General features: G+C 41.0%; 1 protein-coding gene across 4 annotated transcripts in view; it reads right to left on the reverse strand.

Annotated features, from left to right (window-relative positions):
• The window catches only part of EPB41L4A (erythrocyte membrane protein band 4.1 like 4A), a 240904-nt gene that overhangs the window by 72258 nt on the left and 147372 nt on the right, over nucleotides 1–21274 (reverse strand). For all 4 annotated transcript variants that reach the window (XM_027606510.2, XM_027606509.2, XM_027606511.2 and 1 more), the window contains exons 9-12: nucleotides 20868–20956; nucleotides 20217–20280; nucleotides 3449–3540; nucleotides 2036–2113 (exon numbers count right to left, since the gene is read on the reverse strand). In XM_027606510.2, the coding sequence (XP_027462311.1) occupies nucleotides 2036–2113; nucleotides 3449–3540; nucleotides 20217–20280; nucleotides 20868–20956 (323 nt within the window). The remainder of the gene's footprint in view (nucleotides 1–2035; nucleotides 2114–3448; nucleotides 3541–20216; nucleotides 20281–20867; nucleotides 20957–21274) is intronic.

Genomic DNA, 21274 nt, shown 5'->3' on the forward strand with positions numbered 1-21274 from the left:
CTGGGTCCCCAGGGGGATTTCTCAGGCCTAATTCTCACTTCTGGACGATAAAGTCTATACAACTCATTCATTCTAACCAGGAGTCACCTACATACTTAACAGGTAAAGGCAAAGTTAGTTTTTGAGGAGCTCAAAGGAGCGCTCAGTGTATAACAAAATATTTCATCAGTACCTATTTCAAATTATTGCTATCTGATAATAAAACAACAAAAGAATTAGATTTTGGATTTCAACTCAGTTTACCCACAAATTTTGAATTTTTGAAAGGACTGGCAGTCACAGATCACTAGAAATATCAAATTTTTTCCTTCATAAGAATTCATTTTTCTAAAAGGTGTTGGAATCTTCTTGGTATTCTGCAAGCCCCAAGATGCAGGAAAGAGTGTAAAGGCTAGAACTCTGTCTTCCTCCATTACACACACACCACTAAAAATACATCCACAATTATACACACAGAACACGCAGACACCCACATTCACACACCACAGCCACTTGTCACGCTGTTCTTTATCCCTGATGCTCTGAAGGCCTGCCGGGTAGAGGAGGGGGTTGCCCGTGTTTCCAGCGCTCTGCTTTTATTCTACAGCTTCTCCAGAATGTTTCAAGAAAGGAGTAAGCATATGATGTTTGTTAAAGGCTGGTTGCTTTTCCTCTTTCGACAATTAACAGTCCATGGGCTGGCAACCACCCAGCAGTCAGAGACCCACCTCTGCGTGAGCCTAGCTCTGGGCAGTGGGCTGAAACATCTTTCTTCCAGGGATGGTGTAATGTTAATACTTCCTACATACAGACATGGAGATTTGGGTTTCATTAAGACTTACTAGGGAGTTAATACCATCCACAAAATTAGAACAGATTTAGCAGAGCTTCCAATTCTGCAAAGGTTACCTTTAATTACATTCTCGGAAGAAATGATATTTAATATGCAAAATCCAATAAGTTTCTAATAATCATTCCCAGTAGCCACAACATTTGCATTTCAATAAATTTGAGAAATCAGGTATGGGTAAATTTGTGGAAACCGACTACAGCATATGTTAAGCAGCATAATTACAACTTTAATAGCATGAACACTGACAGATGCCTTTTCACTAGCTTCATTTTAGTGACAAGGAGATAGATTTACACATTCTCTTGATAACCCTAAAAATGTTTTATGCCCCAACTGGAAAAACAGCCCAAATACTGACTCTCAGTTCTTCTCAATATAAAAATTTCCAGCTTCCTAGCTGGGTTACCTTGAAGAGTGACTTGGCCTCTCTGAACCTTAGTTTCCTCACATATTAAGGAGGATAATGTTAAGAAGACTGCAATGATTCAAAGAAGCAGTGATTGGAAAACATTTAGCACAATACATGGCACTTAGTTACTGCTCAGTAAAGTTTAGATATAATTACAGCATTGCTACATGTAGGTTTTATGCAGTAGGGAACATGATTTGATCCACAGTATAAAGTACACATTGTGTTACAACAGGGGATCAACTGAATGTCCTAAGAACACCATTCAACTACAATTCAGGATACCTACTTTGTTTCATAATCACAACATAATTAAAAATAAAGTGATAATTGTATTGAAACGAATGTCTGAAGATAATAAGCTTTACTACATTCTAAAAGCCCTAAGCTTAAACCTGAAAGGCTGTTTTTTTTGTTTTTTGTTTTCTAGAAATAGGGGAGACAGAGAAAGAGAGAGGAGAGTGGGGAAGGGGCAGAGAGAGAGGGAGAAAAAGAATCCCAAGCAGGCTCCACACCCAGTGTGGAGCCCAAAGAGGGGCTCGATCTCAAGGCCCTGAGATCATGACCTGAGCCGAAATCAAGAGTTAGGACACTTAAGCGACTGCACCACCCAGGCACCCCCGTCAAGAAAGTTTTAATAAACTGTTACACTTTTGAAATTCATGGGCACTGTAGAAAAATTAAAAAAAGATTTAAGTCATAAACTTTAATGTGCATATATGTGGACAACTGACCTCAATATGTATTTATTCATACATACACACACCCTTCCCCAAGGAAAAAATGCCATTTACCTATACCGGTGCTTATAACTCATGGATCCAAACTTGCTGAGTTTTCTTGACAATGAATTTGATTCATTTTCTGGCATTCTAATAAATTTTTAAAAGAAAATTAGATAAGGATTCATAAATACTCACACAACACTTGAGCAAAAGCTACGAAGAAAATACAGTGCAACACTGTTTCACAGCTAGTCGAAATATTTTATTTATTCTACATGTTGGCAGGAGATAATTATCAGTTATTTTAAGCTAAAATTTGAAATACAACCACTCTCTAGGATTTTACATACATCAAATACTTTCTCCACTTAAGAATTTTGTCACAAAAGAAAAAAAAAAGGATTTTGTCACTATGTTGATTTACCCATGCCATGGTTTTCATGGCAGATCTGATGTGGTGTTTCACAGTTCTTTCTATTTCGGGACTTCCCATTCCAGGGTACCTTCAAGAGACACCTTCCATGTGGAGCTCCTTGGCTCAGGCCCCACTGGCCTAGTGGCGATGTCTCAGACCCACTGGGCCACATCCCTCACCTAGTATAAACTCTATGAAGGACACTGGTCACTGTATAAGAATACTTCTCGAACATCATGTTATTTGGGGGAAGTGCTCCATGCACATCAAATAGGAATTAGGGGAAGAATTAATCTAGCTTTAAATTTAAAAGCAAAAAATAAAGCTTTATATGTTACCTGAGAGGATGTGGTTTTATCTTTACACCATAAGGATGTGAAACAAGAAGTGTTGCCACAATCCAAGGGTCTATTCCTTATCCTCATTTCACTTGACCTCCGAGGAGCATGCAACGCAGCTGCCAGCTTCTTATTCACCAGGACATTTTCCTCCCTAGTTCCCATTTTTTCCATACACTTTACTGGCTACTGGCTACTCCTTCTTATACTCCTTCATTGGTTCTTACCACCCTCTAAATGCTGGGAAGATCCCACAGCTCAGTCCTTGGCTATCTGCTTCTCTTTCCTCACTTTTGCCACAGATGACTTCATCCAGTCCTCTGTGCCTTAATTACCCAGTAAGTTTACATGGCCAGCCTTGGTCTTTCCAAGAGGCCTTGTACACCCGACCGCCTACTCCACATCTCTACTTAGATGGCTAACAGGCATTTCAAATTTAGTATGTCCTCAGAACATTTAATTTCCACCAATACCAAAGCTTCACTCTTTATATATACAAAAGTCCTTGACCCTTTCTTGTAGTAGGAAAGAAGAAGGTATCTGTGTGTGTGTGTGTGTGTGTGTGTGTGTGCGTGTGTGTGTTAATATGATCCAGAAAATTAGGTGGCTGAAAAAAATTAACAAAAGAGAAACACTTCTAAATTTCTACTGTAGACAGAAAAGAATTACTGTTATAAAAACAAATCAATTTTCATTAGAACAATGCATAAAACTTTCACATTAACATACCTAAAAAATGTATGATGTTCTACACTGCACTTCCAAAGATGCTTGCAAGCAGTCTTACTTCGAGCTTCAAAAAAGAATGAGGTTTCATTGCACTAAGAGAAAAGAGAGAACATGAATTACTGACCATAATGTTCTTCAGATGACAGCCACCTTCTAGTTACCAAAAATTCAAGTAAGCAGAGAAATTATTAACACATAAAACAAAAACCAATTATCTCCTGGTAACGATTTTTGGAATGTTGCCTTAAAACCACCTTCAATAATTAAAATTACAAAATGTAAGTTCCATGTAAATCTTAGTGACATCACCTTTATCACCTGCTTCTGTGTCACCCCATGACCACGGATAATCAGGGGCATGGCATGGAAGGACTGTAAACATTTCTATCATAAATGAGCACCCAAACAGGACAACACCAACTGTGTGGAAATCAACTCCCAATAAAAAGGAGATGCCCATAAATCCAGTTCTTAACTGGATTATTTTTAAGGACTATACAGGCCCCATTTAAACTGATGACTAAAGAATCTCAAGAGGGGCCCATGCGAGGAGCAACCACCACAGCAGTGTCATCCAAGCACATCCAAATCATGTCTCTGAGCTTCTGCATTCTGCACCCAGTTACTGGGTGAAATAAATGATGTGACAAAATAAATAAATAAATAAATAAATGATATGACAGATGTAAAGTACACAATAGGTATACATTAAATTTCAACTATTATTTTAATCCTATGGATACTTACCTACATTTAATAGATAAGAAGTCATTCTACTTGTGCAGAAGATACTTTTTTTTTTTTTTTTTAAGTGACTGAATAGGAAACCAAGCAAAATACAACAGAAGTACTCAGATAATAAACTACAAGTTCGGTGAAGTTCTGTTATTGCTTTTTATCGAAGACAAAATTAGCAAACTCAAGTCTTAAATGCAGAAATGCCCCTGGAATGAGGTTTCTATGGATGTATAAACACAAAACTGGCAATGCAGAGGAGTAACTGAAAGGATCCTCCCCACCTTTTAATAAAGACAGAACATATTTATATGCATGAAATTTCTTCCAAGTCCATCTGGAATGAGGCTGCCCAGTTTAGAAGTTTATTTATAAGATGAAAGGGTATGATGACAACAGAGCCAATATATGCATGTTACGGCAAGGCCAACTGTAATTCCAAAACCTTGTGAAGTGGAGGAAGGAACTTAAGACAATTCCCAGGTTTCTGTCATGGGGAATGCTACCTAATAAAATACAGCAAGTGGAAAAAACTGGGGATTTGGATGGTGAGGGAATGGATAGGAAGCTCAGGCGATTTTGATTTTGAGGTGCCCATGGAATGGGGAACTAAATACCTGAGCGGTCCAGGAAACCTGCAGGCACTGAACTGAAGAGACAGGCCATCCCTGCTGACAGAGATGATTTCACCTGAGAGCATAAGACAGATTGTTCAGGGAGACAGAATGAAGTGGGGGAAGATAAAACCATAGCCAGGATGCTTGTGGAGATGGAGTGAGAGGGGTCAAAATAGACGAGGAGGCAATGATGTCCCAGAGGCTGGGAGGAGAGCACAAGTCTCAAGGGACCCGCAAAGGTCAAACGGGGTTTGAAAGGAGGTGACTGCATTTCACGGTAAGAAATCTTCAGTGCCTTGCATGAAAGGGGGAGGAATTACAAAATTAGAGATAAGGGAGAACAGTCAATGAATTCAGAAAGGGTTTTCTTCAAAAGCAAAATAAATGGGGGGAGGGGGTACCCAGGAAATGACAGAAGATCCTTGGGTGCAGGGTGGGGAACCAAATATCCTGCCAGGAGAGAAAAATGCTTAGAGGGGAGGGATTTTCCTTTTCCTTTTCTTTCTTTAATATAAAATATACACACATGGTACAGATGCCAAAAGTTACCAAAATGGACACACATGGATAACTAAAATCTCCCTCCCACCACTGTTCCTAATCCCCTTCCCCACAGGCAACCACTGTTAAGAGTTTTTTTCTTTGTGTATGTGTGTGTGTGTGTGTGTGTGTGTGTGTGTGTGTACATGTTTTTCAGGTCACTGGATTACCCAAAAATACGATGCACAGGTCGTTTATTTTAAAATAATTTTGCTTGTGATTACATTGTATCAGGATAAATGATCAAGATAAAGCGAGTACAGGATAGGCTGTCCCCTCCCCCCTGCCACCACCTACCTCAGTATCTACACCCCACCTTCTTGTGCCTTTCAACACCTAGAGCACCACGTGGGCCAGGACCTACTGGACGTTATCACCAACAAGTAACGGTGGCTGGGAAAGACTACTCTGTGACACTGATACTTGTACTAAAATTTTAGCAAATAAGGTGGGATTTGCATACCCGAAAACAAATTTTCAGAAAGTTATTTAATGGCACATAATCTAGATTTCTAAAAATGGAGGAGAAACAAAAAACATTCAATCTTAAAAATAAAGTAAATCCCCTCAAACTTTTCTTGAGCTGGTTTTCATTTTATTCTTCACATAAGCGTCTATATTTTTTTTCTTTTTAAATAGAGACCCAGCCACAGGATATCCAATATATTTTTTTTTAACTACCATCACTTCATGACAGGAGAAAAGGTATTTAAGAGTCCAACCAGAATTGGGTTTTCTCAAGTTTCCTTGGGTACAAATATATTAAAGGAATAAAAGAGGTTCCCACAGGCCTCCTAATTACTTCTGCCATGTGCAAATGACAAGTATGAACGCATTCTCCATTAAATCAGAGCTGTAACACCAGCTGCCTGGTTTTTATCCCACTGTTAGCAGGATAATCCAAATACTCAAAGGAGGGTTAACATAAGTAAAAAAGAAACCAAGAATTCTGAATAAATTCCATGCATTTTTGCCACTGACAGTAACCACTGGCATGAATGGGACTGATGCGGCATCACAAAGGTCTCTCCCACTAAACCTTTTCCTACAGACATGGACAATTAGCACCTTTCCATTCATTCATAAAAAGGTGAGTAGATAACTTCAGAGGTTCATTCCAACCCACTGCTAAAATACTTTATCCAAGCACCAACGGTTTGCTTTTGGCAAAAGCACTCAATTTTTGTCATTTCATGCCAGAAAAAAAGCTATATTCTGAATCTCTCTCTCTCTCTTTTTTTTAAAGTAGGCTCTACACACAGCATGGAGTGCAGTGGAGGGCTTGAACTCACAACCCTGAGATCAAGACCTAAGCTGAGATCAAGAGTCAGACACTTAACTGACTAAGCCATCCAGGTGCCCCCTGAATCCTCTTCTAATACAGGTTTTTATAATATTTTTATTTTATAAACTGAGCAAGTTTAAATCACCTGTAACTTGAATACCATGTAGGGGTTTCACTGCACCTTGGAGTCCTAGGTAAACGTGGCTCAAACTCCCAGTCCTATCATTTTTGAGAATTCAGGACCCGTATCATATCAATGAATTCCCCACCCAACTCCCTTGGATCTCTTGGTTTCTGTTCCCATCTTTGCCGGCTGTTTCTCTTTGCAAGCTTCAAGAAATAAATCTACTTCAGCCCGGCTTCTCTGAAGTGTATTGAGATTACTGGAAAGGTCCTGGAGGGGCTCACATCCACTATGAGCTACATAGTGCACTCACCCTGGGCCCAGCTGATTCTCACTGCCTCTCCCAAGCCTGACCCTTGTTGCCACAGTCAGTCCATGCTCTACTGGTTCTTCCATTGCTGTCTTGGGAAGCAGCCCCAACTGGACAGTCTGCCTTCCCCAGGCTCCCTAGAATTATGGGGTGAACATCTTCTCAATCCTATTATATGTTTGTCCCACCTCCAAGGTCAGAGAAGCAACCTCAGGTACACTGCACAGGTAAATATTTTTAAAAGATTAGAACTTCTAACAAGAGTAAGATGCAGTCATTTCATAAATACTGGAAAGTCCCCTAGCAGAGAGATTTCTGATCATCAGTGATCCACAGAAGCAGAGGAGAGGATAAAAGTAAGTATGAAGATTACAAGTCTAAAGTATGAGGCACCTGGGTGGCTCAGATGCTTAAGCATGTGCCTTCAGCTCAGGTCATGATCTCCAGGTCCTGGGATTGAGTCTCAAGTTGGGTTCCCAGCTCAATGGGGAGTCTGCTTCTACCCCTCCCTCCTGCTCGTACTCTGTCTCTCTCTCTCTCCAGTGAATAAATAAAATCTTTAAAAAAAAGAAAGTCTAAAGTATGGTGGGTTTGTTTGTTTTTTAATGTGCATTCTCAACAAGATTTATATCTACCTGGCAATTGTTAACTGACTTTAGGCACTAGGGGGAGAAACAAAATCTTCAGAGGGCTGATAGCACATGACTGCAATAACCTCATTACTGATCAAGCAAAGGCCGGCAAGGGGTGGAACTGAAAACAGATACCAAAGAGATATCCCAAAATGGTGTTTTGAAAAATGCCATCATTATAAATGGTGAGACCAAATGACTAGGGTTTTAAAAGCTGAGCTATGAAAGCAGGCACAATGTCTGTTTCAGTGACTGTCCCCGTGTTTGCCACTGCTCTCTCTTCTGGCCTCCCAAGTTCAATAAAGAATTCACCGTGAGCCCTGCCACAAAGCAAACTAACAATCTTATTTGGGAAGGGCATTCTTTCAAGCTTTTTCTTTTCTTTTTATATTTATTTAAGTAATCTCTACACCCAAAATGGGGCTCAAACTCACAACCCCGAGACCAAGAGTCGCATGCTCCTCCAACTGAGCCAGCTAGGCGCCCCAAGCTTTTTCTTTACATAAGCCTCCCTAAAGAGTCTTTCTTACAACATTAGAGTCCTCTAATATTGGCATCAGAGAGTGTGGTGGTCAAACAACTGGGCAGCACCAGATTAACCACTCAGATCTGCTCATGTGCGGATGTGCTATGGCAGTCTCCAAGAGCTGGTAAGGTACTTGCTATTTCCCCGATTTATATGAGCAGAGCACTTCCTTTCAAGAAAGGGACTTTTCAGTACTCTGGATTAGAAAATTTTACATGACACATATATACCCCTACACACACACACACACACACACACACACATCCCAGTTACTTTTTAAAAATTCCTTTTGAAATGCATATAATATGGTTTGTATTAAAAATCACTGTGTATATCAGCAGAGCACTTGGAGAATCAAATTAATTTCCTTTCTTGCATATACATTTTACAATAAAAGAACAAAAAGAGCAAAAATATTCCAGTACTTTTTTGTCAGCTGTGTGGGTGCTATTCCAAAATATATACTAAATGTGAAAAACCTTTTTACCTCTTTTACAGCTGAATAGATTGATTGCTTGATGAATAATTGCACGTAACTCTTTCTAGCTCACAGAAACATAAATTATAGCACTGGAAAGGATGTGTTAGATTGTGTGCTTCTTTTTCATTTCCTCCCAAAAATTCAGAAAGAGAAAACATGAGCCAAAACATCAGAGAATATTTATATCATGTTTCAGTAAACTTTGAAAACTATTATGTTGAGCTTATTCTGCTTCCTACTTGAAAAAATGCACAGATGCAAACCCAGGAATCCAGATGGTTGGCTTTTGTTGTTTTACTCTCTTTTCCTCACCTTCTCTTTAGAGAAACCACAGCATTTACCAACATGTTGTCATTTCTCTCATCTACTTGCAGATTTATTTTTTAAATTTTATTTTATTTAAATTCAATTAATTAACATGTAGTACTGTACTATTAGTTTCACAGGTAGAGTTCAGTGATTCATCAGCTGCATATAATACCCAGTGCTCATTATATCAGGTGTCCTCCTTAATGTCCATCACCCAGTGGCCCCATCCCCCCACCCCCTTCCCCTCCAGCAAACCCTCAGTTTGTTTCCCATAGTTAAGAGCCTCTTATGGTTTGTCTCCCTCTCTGATTTTGTCTTAGTTTATTTTTCCCTTCCTTTCCCTATGCTCCTTTGTTTTGTTTCTTAAATTCCACATGAGTGAAATCATGTAATTGTCTTTTGCAGATTTATTTTTGTAAAGATAATCTTTATTCCCAGTTTACAAATGTTATAGATTTATAAATAACAAATGTTATTTAAGCTTCTTAAAATGAAGGCATCTCTGGTAAGACCTACTGATACTCAATTTAAAAATGTTTCATAGCAGAATTTTAAAATTTTTTCCAAATATGTGGTCCATGTGTTTTAATTATAGAGAAAGTCAACAAACATACCAGCAAGTGAAGCAGAGGAAAATGCATGGCCCTGGGAGACCTGCACTCCCCTTCCTGCCTTGGCATAAGCTACTCACCAGCCGAGACTGGTCCAGAACAAGGTGCTCCCTGAGCCCTTCCTGTGCAAAGCTTCAGTAGCTCTGGGTGGCATGAGGCCAAGACAATTCCAATTCAGAGACATAAATCAGGAGCCTATTTTAAGTCCAACTTCAGACTAGGTGCTTTCAACCTCACAACAACCCTGTGAGGCAGATTTTGTCGTTTTCATTTTATAAATAAACAAATGTAGGTTAAATGTTGCTCAGTGAATTGTCCAAAGTTAGATAAGTGGGAGGCCTGGACCTAAACCATGCTATTTGACAACACGGCTAGCATCCATCTCCGAACCCGAGAGATGCCAAACCAAGCTGTTGTGTGGCATCAGGATCCAAATATTACTAACGGAGCCGCACTCAGGAATGCACAGGGGAGAATATTACACCTTAGTTCCGGTGCGCTCATACATGGTGGTGGAGATGCAAAGTGGCAGAAAAACTCAAGATGGAGGAGGGGATATGGAAATACCTAACAAAGCTATACATGCACTTACACTTTGGCCATGCAATCCACTCCTGGGAATTTACCCCAAAGATACTCCTTCCACAATATAAAAATACATATGCACAAAGTCACTGGAGGAAAATTTTTAATTGCAAACTACTGAAAACTACCTAAATTGTCTAAGCATAAGAAGTTGGGTGAGTAAACGATGGTACACACACTCAATGCAGTCCTATGTAGCTGCACAGAAGAACCAGAAAGCTCTCAATGGACTGATAATAAAGAAATTCTAGGAGGTATTACTGGGTGAAAGTGAAATGAAGTTCAAAGGCATATAATAGTGTGCTATCTTTTGGGTAAGAAAGAAAGAAAATGTTTTAAATATGTTTATCTGTACAAACAGAAACACAAGAAGGATGAAGCATAAAACACTAAAGTTGGTTACCTACAAAGAAGGGCAGGGAAAACAGAATTGAAAGAATATGGGAATTAGTGATACTTCTCTGTGCCTTTTTGTACAGTTTTGACTTTTGGAAGCATGTTAATCTTCTACATCTTCAAAAAATAAAATGAAATAAATAAGAATATGAAGGGGACCTAAAGCTGAAACAAGTAAACCTAACCAGATCACAAATGAATACCAAAATCTCAGGAATAAGGGAAGCAGGAAGGAAGGGCCAGCCCAAGTTCATTCTGAACACAGCATTTGACTATATGCCCTCAGTCTTGGCAAGATGGTATATGTGAGTGAAAGAACTACAAACAACTGTCAATTTTTGTGGTTTAGACAAAGCAATTCTGAAACTATTTGAGATATATTTTACAATTGAGCAAATAAGTAAATGTATTTCTGTTGCTGGGAGCCAAGTTTCTCAAGACATACAAATATGAAATGAGGGAAGGCCAGAAAGAATGCCGTGGGGATGGATGGGGGAAATTGGAGATACAATGTGAACTCGTGATTTCTACAATGAGTATGAGCATGTTTATATGCACACATATTATTTATGGATTTATAAATGGATACATGCATGTGTGTATTCCTTAGCTCTATCCACTGAAAAAGCCAAAAATTAAGGTCACCCCAGTAGCAATGACCACACCTAACACCCAGATCTTGACCCGTCCCCTCTGAACAGAACCAGGGCTCATTGGAGAAATGGCTGGTAACAGGGTGGATGTAGGGTAGGTGCAGAGTAGATACAAGATGCACCTAAAACACCATATTGTACCAAAAAGGAAGAAAATGACCAACAAAACGATAGGGTTAGGTCAAAAGGGCACAGGAGCCAGATTAAAGGACCACATCTAGGACAACTTGAGTACCAAAATAGTTAGGCACAGTAATGTATTATAAACCCCCGGGGGGGGGGGGATTAGTAATTCCATGCTGATAGGATAAATAAAAGAGAGAGAAGGTGTGGCTCTTGCTTACAGTGGAATGCCAAGGGCCGACTGATGGATGTGAGGGGTGTGGAAGAGCTAGAAAATCAGCATTTTACCAGCATCATAGTAAAAAATCAGATCAGGCAAGAATCCTTAATGAATGCTAAGTCTACAGGGAAATTTTGAAGAGGAGCAGGACATTTGCATTGAATTACGGTATCTCCCCACAGATTACTCATTAACTGTAAAGGAGGAAAAAGAAAAACAATTAACTGTTCAGTGGGAAATCAAATCAACATCCTGACTAGGTGATGAAACTGTGTGTAACCACCAAGAGACATCGGATGGATGATCATCACGTGCCTCCAGATGCGATGCCCTAAGGAGGGCACAACCGCTTATGCGGCTTTCCAGCTGAGAACACAGACTCTCTCTCTCAAAAAAAAGTCGATGTCATAAAAAACAAAAATGCTACAAAAATGTTTCAGATTAAAGAAGATTAATTGGGGCGCCTGGGTGGCTCAGTTGGTTAAGTGACTGCCTTCAGCTCAGGTCATGATCCTGGAGTCCCGGGATCGAGTCCCGCATCGGGCTCCCTGCTCTGCACAGAGTCTGCTTCTCCCTCTGACCCTCTTCCCTCTCGTGCTCTCATTCTCTCTCTCTCAAATAAATAAATAAAATCTTTTAATAAAAAAAATAAAGAAAGAAGATTAATTGGATTCTATACCGGAGAGGGAAAATACTATAAAGGACATTATTAGGCTAAACAAAACTGCAATGTAGAAAGCAGATGATATAAGTATTAAATCAACATAAACTTGTTAAGCTGATAATTGTACTGCGGTTCTATCAGAGAGCATCCCTATTCTTAGGAAATACCCACTGAATTATTTAGAGATGTGTCACACATGAAAACCCTCAAATCACTCAGAAAAGAATTGTGCACGTGCGTGTGTGTGTGTGTGTGTGTGTGTGTGTGTGTAGAGAGAGAGAGAAATGAAAAAGGAAATGCAGTAAAACATTAACAGTGAGTGAATATAAGTGGGTGAATGTACATGACCATGTTCTTTGCAATATTTTAATTTTTGCCACTTTTTGTAAATTTTGAATTATTTTCATACAAAAAGAATATTTTTAAATCTATAGTTGCACTTACAACGTGAAGGAACCCTTAGCCTACGTGAGCAAGACCTCCCCGGCTTGCTGATAAACAGTGACAACTCCTGGCCACCAAGACTTCCCGTGTACTCTTCTCAAAGAGTTCGGCCAAGTGGATCTAATTACCTGTGGCCAGACTTGCCAGGAACCTTTTGGGTCGACATCCTGTCACGCTGGATAAGTTTAGGCTGAGGTTAGTTTCATGATGTGTTACACATAAAAGTAATCACAGCCTCATTTTTTTCATTTATTCAACAAATATACATGCCAATCTCGGGTGGGAAAAGGGGACCAATCTCTTAGGCCTTTGGCCAACCTCTGGGCCTACTGCTGGGGACTGCACACTCTCCCTGTTGATGAAACCAAGGCATTTGGATATGATCCCAACTCCTCCTGAGTTTTCACGAAAACATTCCATCTGCTACCCATCGGAAGCTGTTTTACCTCCTCAGTGCTTCCCAAATCTGCCCACTTCGCTCCATCCTTGTGGTGACTGCCTTCCCATCACCTCCCCTGATCAGGGTGTCTGCCTCCGTTCTTACCTCCTCCATGCTCCATGAGGCAGCCACTCTCCTCGCGGTAGGTAAGGCTCAGGGCTGGAGGCATCACCCAGTTCCCCCACCCATGCTCAAGTCCCCCAGCCACCACACAAGTAAGAGAGGCCCTCTTCCACAACACGTGAGACTGAACTGTGCCCTGGGACCACCTCCCTTCCCTCAGGCCTTCTACCTCCACCACCAGCAGAGAGGAGCAGACACAGAAAACAAACCCCACTCCCTTCAGACATCCACGGCCTCTCCACCTTCATCTGCCTTGAATCCACTGGACCCCATCTACTACGCTCTCTTGAGCGTAGTAACCCCGAAATGATACTCAGCAATTCCCCTAGTTTGTCCCCACACCCCCACACCCCCCCACCACCCAACTCCTGAAACCCTTCCTTCATGCCCTCTGGAATTGACAGTCTCCCATCAGTAAAATCCCTTGGCCCCGCCGTCTGCTCTCTTATACTGCCTTCACCCTGGCGTGCCAGGAGAAGCCTGGCTCTCCCCCGAGGACTTGTCTTAACTGCAGCCCACCGGAGTGGGAACTTTGCCTCTTGTCCCAGGTCCTCATATCAGTGGGCCTGAGAGTAGAGAAGATTCCTGCTTGCTCCCCAAGGCTGCTTTTGGACCATTCTCTCCTCTTTCCCCTACAACTCCCAGCTTGGGATCTCATCAGATCCCATCACCTGCCATCTCTCTGGTGGCTGTCATCCTGAAAGTCCTCTCCCTCAAACACCAAAGCTATTGCAGTCAGTCACACCCTCCAATACTACTCTTGTGTTAATTACTGGAAATTTCAATATGTAAATAGAAACAATGCCTCCAATACCCAGACATCTCAGTTCCCTGAACTTCTCAGTGCTGTTGTCTTCCTCTCTATCCCAACCACTCACTCCCGTGCTTGCAACCCCACAGCAGGGCTCTCAGCTTTAGCACGACTGACATGTGTCTTGTCCATTTACAACATGTTGTAAAATGTGCAGCAGCATATTCAACCTCTACCCTCTAGATACCAGGAGCCTCTCTGCCCCATCCTGCACCGTGAGAACCAAAACTGTCTCTTGATGCTGCCAAACAGCCCAGGGGTGGGGGGGTAAGAAGGTAAGAACCCCTGCCTGATAACTTCCCATTTACAATAGCTGAAGCTCCTCTGTGATCTCAAGGCCTAGCACCCAACCCTCTGACCACCCCGTCTCTCCAACTTACTCCCTCCACTTCTCCACCCCCACCAAGCTTTCAACTCCTCCAACCAGGACCTCCTGCCACCAGACCCCACCCCTTTTCACAGTTCTCGCTCTTTCCTTACCCAGTCTCAATTCCATGATAAACCACTGGATTGGCTCCCCTGCCTCACCTAATTCCCTAGCCCTTCTCTTTGTACTCTTCTCTTCACCAAACCAACTCTCCACTTGCTTGATGTCTGCACCAGCGCTACTGAATGTGTGTGGAGAAAAGCATACCATGAGTGGGCTCATTTTAAATTCAGCACCCTTTGTACTACCAGGCTATCATAGGATATCACCAAACCACAGGTGCCTTGTCTATTTTCTCTCTAAAATTACTATTTCATACCTTCTTCTTCCTTCAGACCCCCACCACCTCCTACCCAACTTCAGCCTCAGCTGATGACCTTAATACCTAGTTCCCTCAAAACAGAAAGCAGAACATCATAAGAGAACTACCCAGCTACCCTAATCTACATTCCCATGCTCCATCTTCATGCCTGTTAACCAGAGATCAACTGTCCTGGCCGCCCTCTCAAACCAACCCTTCTATTTATACACCAGCTGTCATCCCCTGTCGCCCACTCAAGGAATATCGTTCCAGCAATTCTCTCTCCCCCTACCACATCATCAAGCGTTTATCATATATTGGATCGTTCTTATCGGAGTATACATGTGCTATTATTTTTCCAACTTAAAAAAGAAACTCTCTTGACCCACTTCCCCTGACAGCCTTCTTCCTACCTGGTTCCTCTTTGTGCCAAAACTCCTCAAAAGAGTTGTCTACATTGACCCTCTCCAGTTCCACTCCTCCTATTACCTCTTTTGCTTTTTTCCTTAAGTAGCATGCACTGGGGAGTGGGGAGTCATTCCCTAATAATGGACTCCTCTCAGGGTGTTTTTCTTTTTCTTTTTTTTTAGGATTGTATTTATTTATTTGTCAGAGAGAGAGCACATGAGCACAAGCAGGGAGAGCTGCAGGCAGAGGCAGAGGGAGAAGCAGGCTCCCCACTAAGCAAGGAGCCTGATGTGGGGCTCAATCCCCAGATCCTGGGATCCTGACCTGAGCCAAAGGCAGACGCTTAACAACTGAGCCACCCAGGTGCCCCCCACCCAGGGTGTTTTTCTTGCACATGAGTGCTACAGTAAGGATATACGTCCCTTGTGATTCTCCAGGGCGCACAGACGTAAGAGTGGAACTGCTGAGATAAAGCTCACTCTTCAATCCACTGAAAGTGGTCTTATCAATGACCTCCTACATTCCTAAATTCAGCAGTCAATTCTCATCCCTCTCCTGATTTGACATATCAGCATGATTTGACATAAAACGTGATTTTTAGTTGGCAAAATTGGATACAATCAGTATTCTTCCTACCTGCCTGGTTATTGCTTCCCAGCCTCTTTTTCTGGTTCTTCCTCTTCTCATCTGCACTCATTCTCTTAATGACCTCATGTAGTCTCAGGGCTCCGAATACCAGGATATGTCACTGATTATCAAATCTCACTATCCTGCCCAGACTTCGGTCCCCAACTCTGGACTCCTAGAGCCCACTTCTTAAATGTCTCTACCTAGATGTATAACAGGTATCTCAAATGCAACATTGTTAAACATGGGATTCCTGATCTTCCTCCCCAAACCTGCTCAACTCAAAGCCTTTCCCACCCCGCTGGATGGCAGCTCCATTCTTCCAGCCTTTCAGGCCAAACACCTTTAAGTCACCAGGACTCCTCTCTCTCTCATACCTCCCCACATCCATGAAACCATGTAGCTAAATCCAGATTCCAACAGTTTCTCAGCACTCGAAATGTTGCTACCCTGGTCTGAGCCACTACCCTCTCTCGTCTGGATTTTTTATTTTTATTTATTGATTTATTATTTTTTAAGATTTTAAGTAATCCCTACACCCAACATGGGGCTCAAACTTACAACCTCAAGATCAAGAGTTGCCTGATCTACCAAGTGAGCCAGCCAGGCACCCCGCCTCTGCAGTTCTTAAGTAAGCATTAGTTGCCCAATGAGTGAACAGGCAACAATGTTTACTCTCAAGGAATTCAGTGAAAAGCAACCATTTGATAACAGACTTTTAAAAAATTTAAACCCCTCATAATAAACACATGTTCCTAAAACCAAGAGCTAATACTTAAGTGGTGGAATAGTGATATTTTCATTAAAATCAGAAACCAAAGATGCTTTATTCAATCACTTAACACTCTTCTATAAGTGATGACCAACACTATAAAATATGAAACATAAATAACAGAAATGAGAAAATAAATTATTTTTACTTGCAAATGATATAATTATATACCTACAAAAATTTATGAGAATCAAATTAAGAACTCTTGGCTAGCACACAAGAATTCAGCAACATGGCCAGATTTGAGATCAACATAAAACTCCACAGCTTTCACGTCTACCAGCAGAAAACAATTATAAGATACAACAGGAGGGAAAAACTGATCCATGAAATTAAGAAAAAATGGTCAAACCTGTAAAACTAAAACACATTATCAAACACTGTGCAGGCACATATGAATAAATATAATAAGAGGAGAAATGCTTATCATATGATACTAAATATAAAACCTGTGTACAGAACCATACAAGGGATGACATGTATTCATGTGTATACAAACGTACATATATTATACATTTGTGCTAACAGGGCAAAATCTGAAAGGGACGGCACCAAAATAATAATCGTTACCACTGAATTTTAAAATGTAATTTTCATTTTCTTCTTTATAACATATTTCCCAGATTTTCTAAAATTGTCATGGAAGACCTTTATACTAAAAGTTTTTACTTTCTGGGAGGTATTACTGAAGTCACAGCACCTATTTTGAAGCTTAAATAATCCATAAAAGTATTTATAATAATTAGCTGCTGAACCTGTCAGAGGAATAAATGTTTACAAAATCAGTTTTTAGGGGTGCCTGGGTGGCTCAGTCATTAAGCGTCTGCCTTTGGCACAGGTCATAATCCCGGGGTCCCGGGATTGAGCCCCGCATCACCTGCTTCTCCCTCTCCCACTCCCCCTGCTTGTGTTCCTTCTCCCGCTGTGTCTCTGTCAAATAAATAAATTCTTTAAAAAAAAAAAATCGGTTTTTAGTTGCAGACAACTATTTGTTGCTCTCTCCAAAATGAATCACTAAACTCATCTAGGTTGTATCTGAGAAAGAGGAGATCGTTACTTGTGGATGCAAAGGAAGAGATACATAGTACATACTAATGCATTCTTTGTATTTATTAAGATATGTTGATGTGTTTTGTTGGACACAGTTAATATTAAAAAGTAGAATTGGACAGTATTAGTGGTATAGCATGACACCAGGAAAAATCTTTTATCTGTAGGACATTGCTGTTGTTTTGGGAACTGAATATCTGAATTTGGTCTTAACAGTATTGAGCATACTGAGTTATGTCTCTCTGACTGGACCAGTGGAGCAGAAAACCAGAATAAGCATTTCAACCATTTTTCAAGCTATGACTACTGGTCCAGGTGATAGGTTTCAGGGGGCTTTCATATTTAATCTATGATTACAGTTAGATCTCCATAATAACCAACTTAATTCTACCATTATGTAAATCATTGCCTCAAAGAGAGATACCCTGGTGGAGAAAGAAGACATACTGCAAAGCAAGAACACTCAGAAAACGGAGTACTTTGGTTAAATTAATGTCTTATAAAAAAATAATAATCCCTTTGATTCAAGCCTGACTTCAGCACCTTGCAAGAGATTGATGACACCAGGCTAACGACCCAGGAGACACGGTGTCTCAGGCGGCCCCCAAAAACCACTCCTTTTCCAAGCTGAAGGGACTGAGGCAGGGCTGAGTGTGTAGCAGACGAGGCCACACCATGGAGACTGCCATTAAAAAGTAACATGAAGGGCGCCTGGGTGGCTCAGTCAGTTAAGCGTCTGCCTTCAGCTCAGGTCATGATCTTGGGGTCCAGGGACCAAAACTGGCATCTGGCTCCCTGCTCAGCCAGGAGCCTGCTTCTCCCTCTGCGCCTCCCCCAACTCATGCTCTCTCCTCTCTCTCTCTCATATAAATAAATAAGATCTCTTAAAAAAGAGTAACATGAAAAATACCAATTTTGTTTTTTTGTTTTCTCCTAATAATGAAAAATATAAGAAGCTGAAAGTTCAAGTTAGTTGCAACTTTACCAAATATTTATCCTGCGGCAGAAGACATTTTGAGGCACACTAATGATAACATAAAAGTAGTTGAACAAAGGACCTTGCTCACAAAAATAACTTAGGTATAAGGGGGAACGTGACCATAAAAAATAGCAAAGCTTCCATGAAAAGTCTTACTATTTTATTGTAATATTCCTATTAAAAACATGAAACAGTATCTTCAACATGTTGAATAGACCTTACTCCTTGCATTAAGTCTTGTGAAACCAGTGGCAGGACAGGGAGAAAACCAAATGGCCCTACTACCTAATTAGCTGTTCTACTTTTTGGATGATTTTCATTCAATCTTACAGCTCATCTTTTAAGATTGATGTGTCTAATCAGGAGTTGAAGAAAATTATAGACTGTTACAAACTACTATGAGGTGTTTGGTTTGGACTATCATTTTTGTAAAAATCTGGAATTTCCCATCCTTACAAATTAAAACTCATTTCAAAATCCAATTTTAATTTTATCAATAAATGGCAGTCTGTCACAGTTCAGGGAGGGATCATTGTATTTTTTTTTTCTAGAAAGACCAGGTTTTCCAGCTGGACAGTACATAATCTCAGTCCAGCAGTTCACTGATCATTCCGCAGTGTGTGAGGGCCTGCTGCCGGGGAGACCTCTGCCCAACGCCGAGTTCCACCTGCGGTCACTGCCGTTCCTTTTCCGCATCTCCATATGGAGATGCGGAAGCGCAGGCTCTACTCACCTCGTTTTTACAACAGACATCTCATCAGAAAGTCAATTCAATGCCATCCACTTAGGTTTTTGGTCTACATAAAGTCACCAGCAAAGACACAGAAGGATGGATTCTCGTACATCCTATTTTCACTAATTTATCCCATAAATACAAATTAGAATAACAGCACTTCAAGGGAGCATTATTTTCACAGATTAAAAGGAAGCTTTCACAGCCTTGCCTTTTTGGGCACAGTTTCTTAAAAGCCACCTGTCAAGGCATGAAAGCACCTCCAGGCTCCGACAAATACTGTGCCCATTACCCAAACAATCCTGGAGGACACTGCCAAGTTGCAGGGAGAAGGTCAGTATCTCTGCACCCTTGCCTTACATGCTCCTTTAAAAGCCTCCAGAATTTCCCCTCCGGTTTATCTACCATGCTCAACTAGGGAAAGAACAGAAGTATGACTCCCTACAGGTCGTTTAATTTACTTTGGGACAAAATTAGGACACTCTTTATCCTATATGTGGGCTGCACTCTTCTGAGGATATGAATCCTACCTTCATAGATAGTACTTTTAGGCAAATTACTCTAATAATGATAATCACCTCCTATTCTCTCTTGTGCCCTAGAAAGGGTTTCCCCCCCGCCTTTGCTCAAACTAAAATGACATGTCTCCATAAGCAATTCATTCATTTCTCCTCACTTCCCTTTCCCTCCCTTGAGAAGCTGTGTATATGAGTCAATTAATCTGGTTCCACATGGCTGCAGCTGGGGAAACATGGCACTTTTACTTCACAATGTCTTTTAAGTTACCCACGGACAGACAAGACTTCCTGCCTCAGTGAAGCTGAGTGCTCAACAAAAACTTACATCTTTTCCCAGCACTCTGAGTTCAAACTGTGTCTCCTTGAAGTGAACCTTTGTAATCCGTGGCCTAAAAAACAAAGCAGACGGTGGTGGTGGTGCAGTTTGTAAGAATTAATCTTTCAGCAATTCAGAGAAGTTCCCAGAGGGAAAAGGCTGGCTCATCGCAGCTCCTTTATAGACTGCTACAGTAACTGTTGAGCGCTCCCTATAAGTCATTTGCTCTGGACACCTTCCTAAACAAAATTCCATTCTCATTCTCCTGTGCTTCTCTAGTAGATACAGACCAGCTTGGAATCCCCAGGCCCTTGGCCAGTACTGCCTTCCCAGACACAGCGTAGGGCTACAGTCCTCCCCCATTTAGCATTAGAACTCAGAGGAGTCTTGGGCCCACAGCCCATCAGTACACAGTGGAATGGGTAGGAAACCCTACCATACCCAATGTGCATGGACAAGAGAGTCCAGAATCACAGTACCTAAAATTTACAAAGTAAATACATACTAAGATGCACTGGGAGAAAACTTATACCCAGTTTCACTCATTTATTTATCAACCACTGGAAATGTACCTGTTTTCTTTCCACTAACAAAGACCCATAAGCCAAGCACAGAGACCGTATAATTTTCATACCAACTCTGCCCTCAAGTTATACTTACCAGAAATACTTCCCCACTTGCTTTTTATTCTTGTAGACAACAACACCAACTGGAGTTAATCCTAAGAAATACTCAGATTTGTTTTCCCCCTGCAAAAACAAACATATGCCTATAACTATGAATTTATTCATGTCAAAGCCCTTTGTCAAACTGTAATTGGCCATAACAACATAATATGTTGCATTAATACTGGGTCTAGTTTTTCAAAAACATTAGCTTAGAAAGCTAGCTAAGATATGATAGTATGATTAGTTGTTTGTTTTTTTTTTCAAATTTTTACTGAAAAGTTTTCTTAGTGTATTCATCCTTGTAACTGCAGTTCATCAAAAGAACCTGGGCTACCAGTCAGACCCCTGATCAACTCAGCCCATACTGCATCTATAGTGCTGTTCACCCCTGGCTGCACA

The sequence above is a fragment of the Zalophus californianus genome, chromosome 5 (genome assembly GCF_009762305.2).
Source record: "Zalophus californianus isolate mZalCal1 chromosome 5, mZalCal1.pri.v2, whole genome shotgun sequence".
NCBI classification, from domain to species: Eukaryota; Metazoa; Chordata; class Mammalia; order Carnivora; family Otariidae; genus Zalophus; species Zalophus californianus.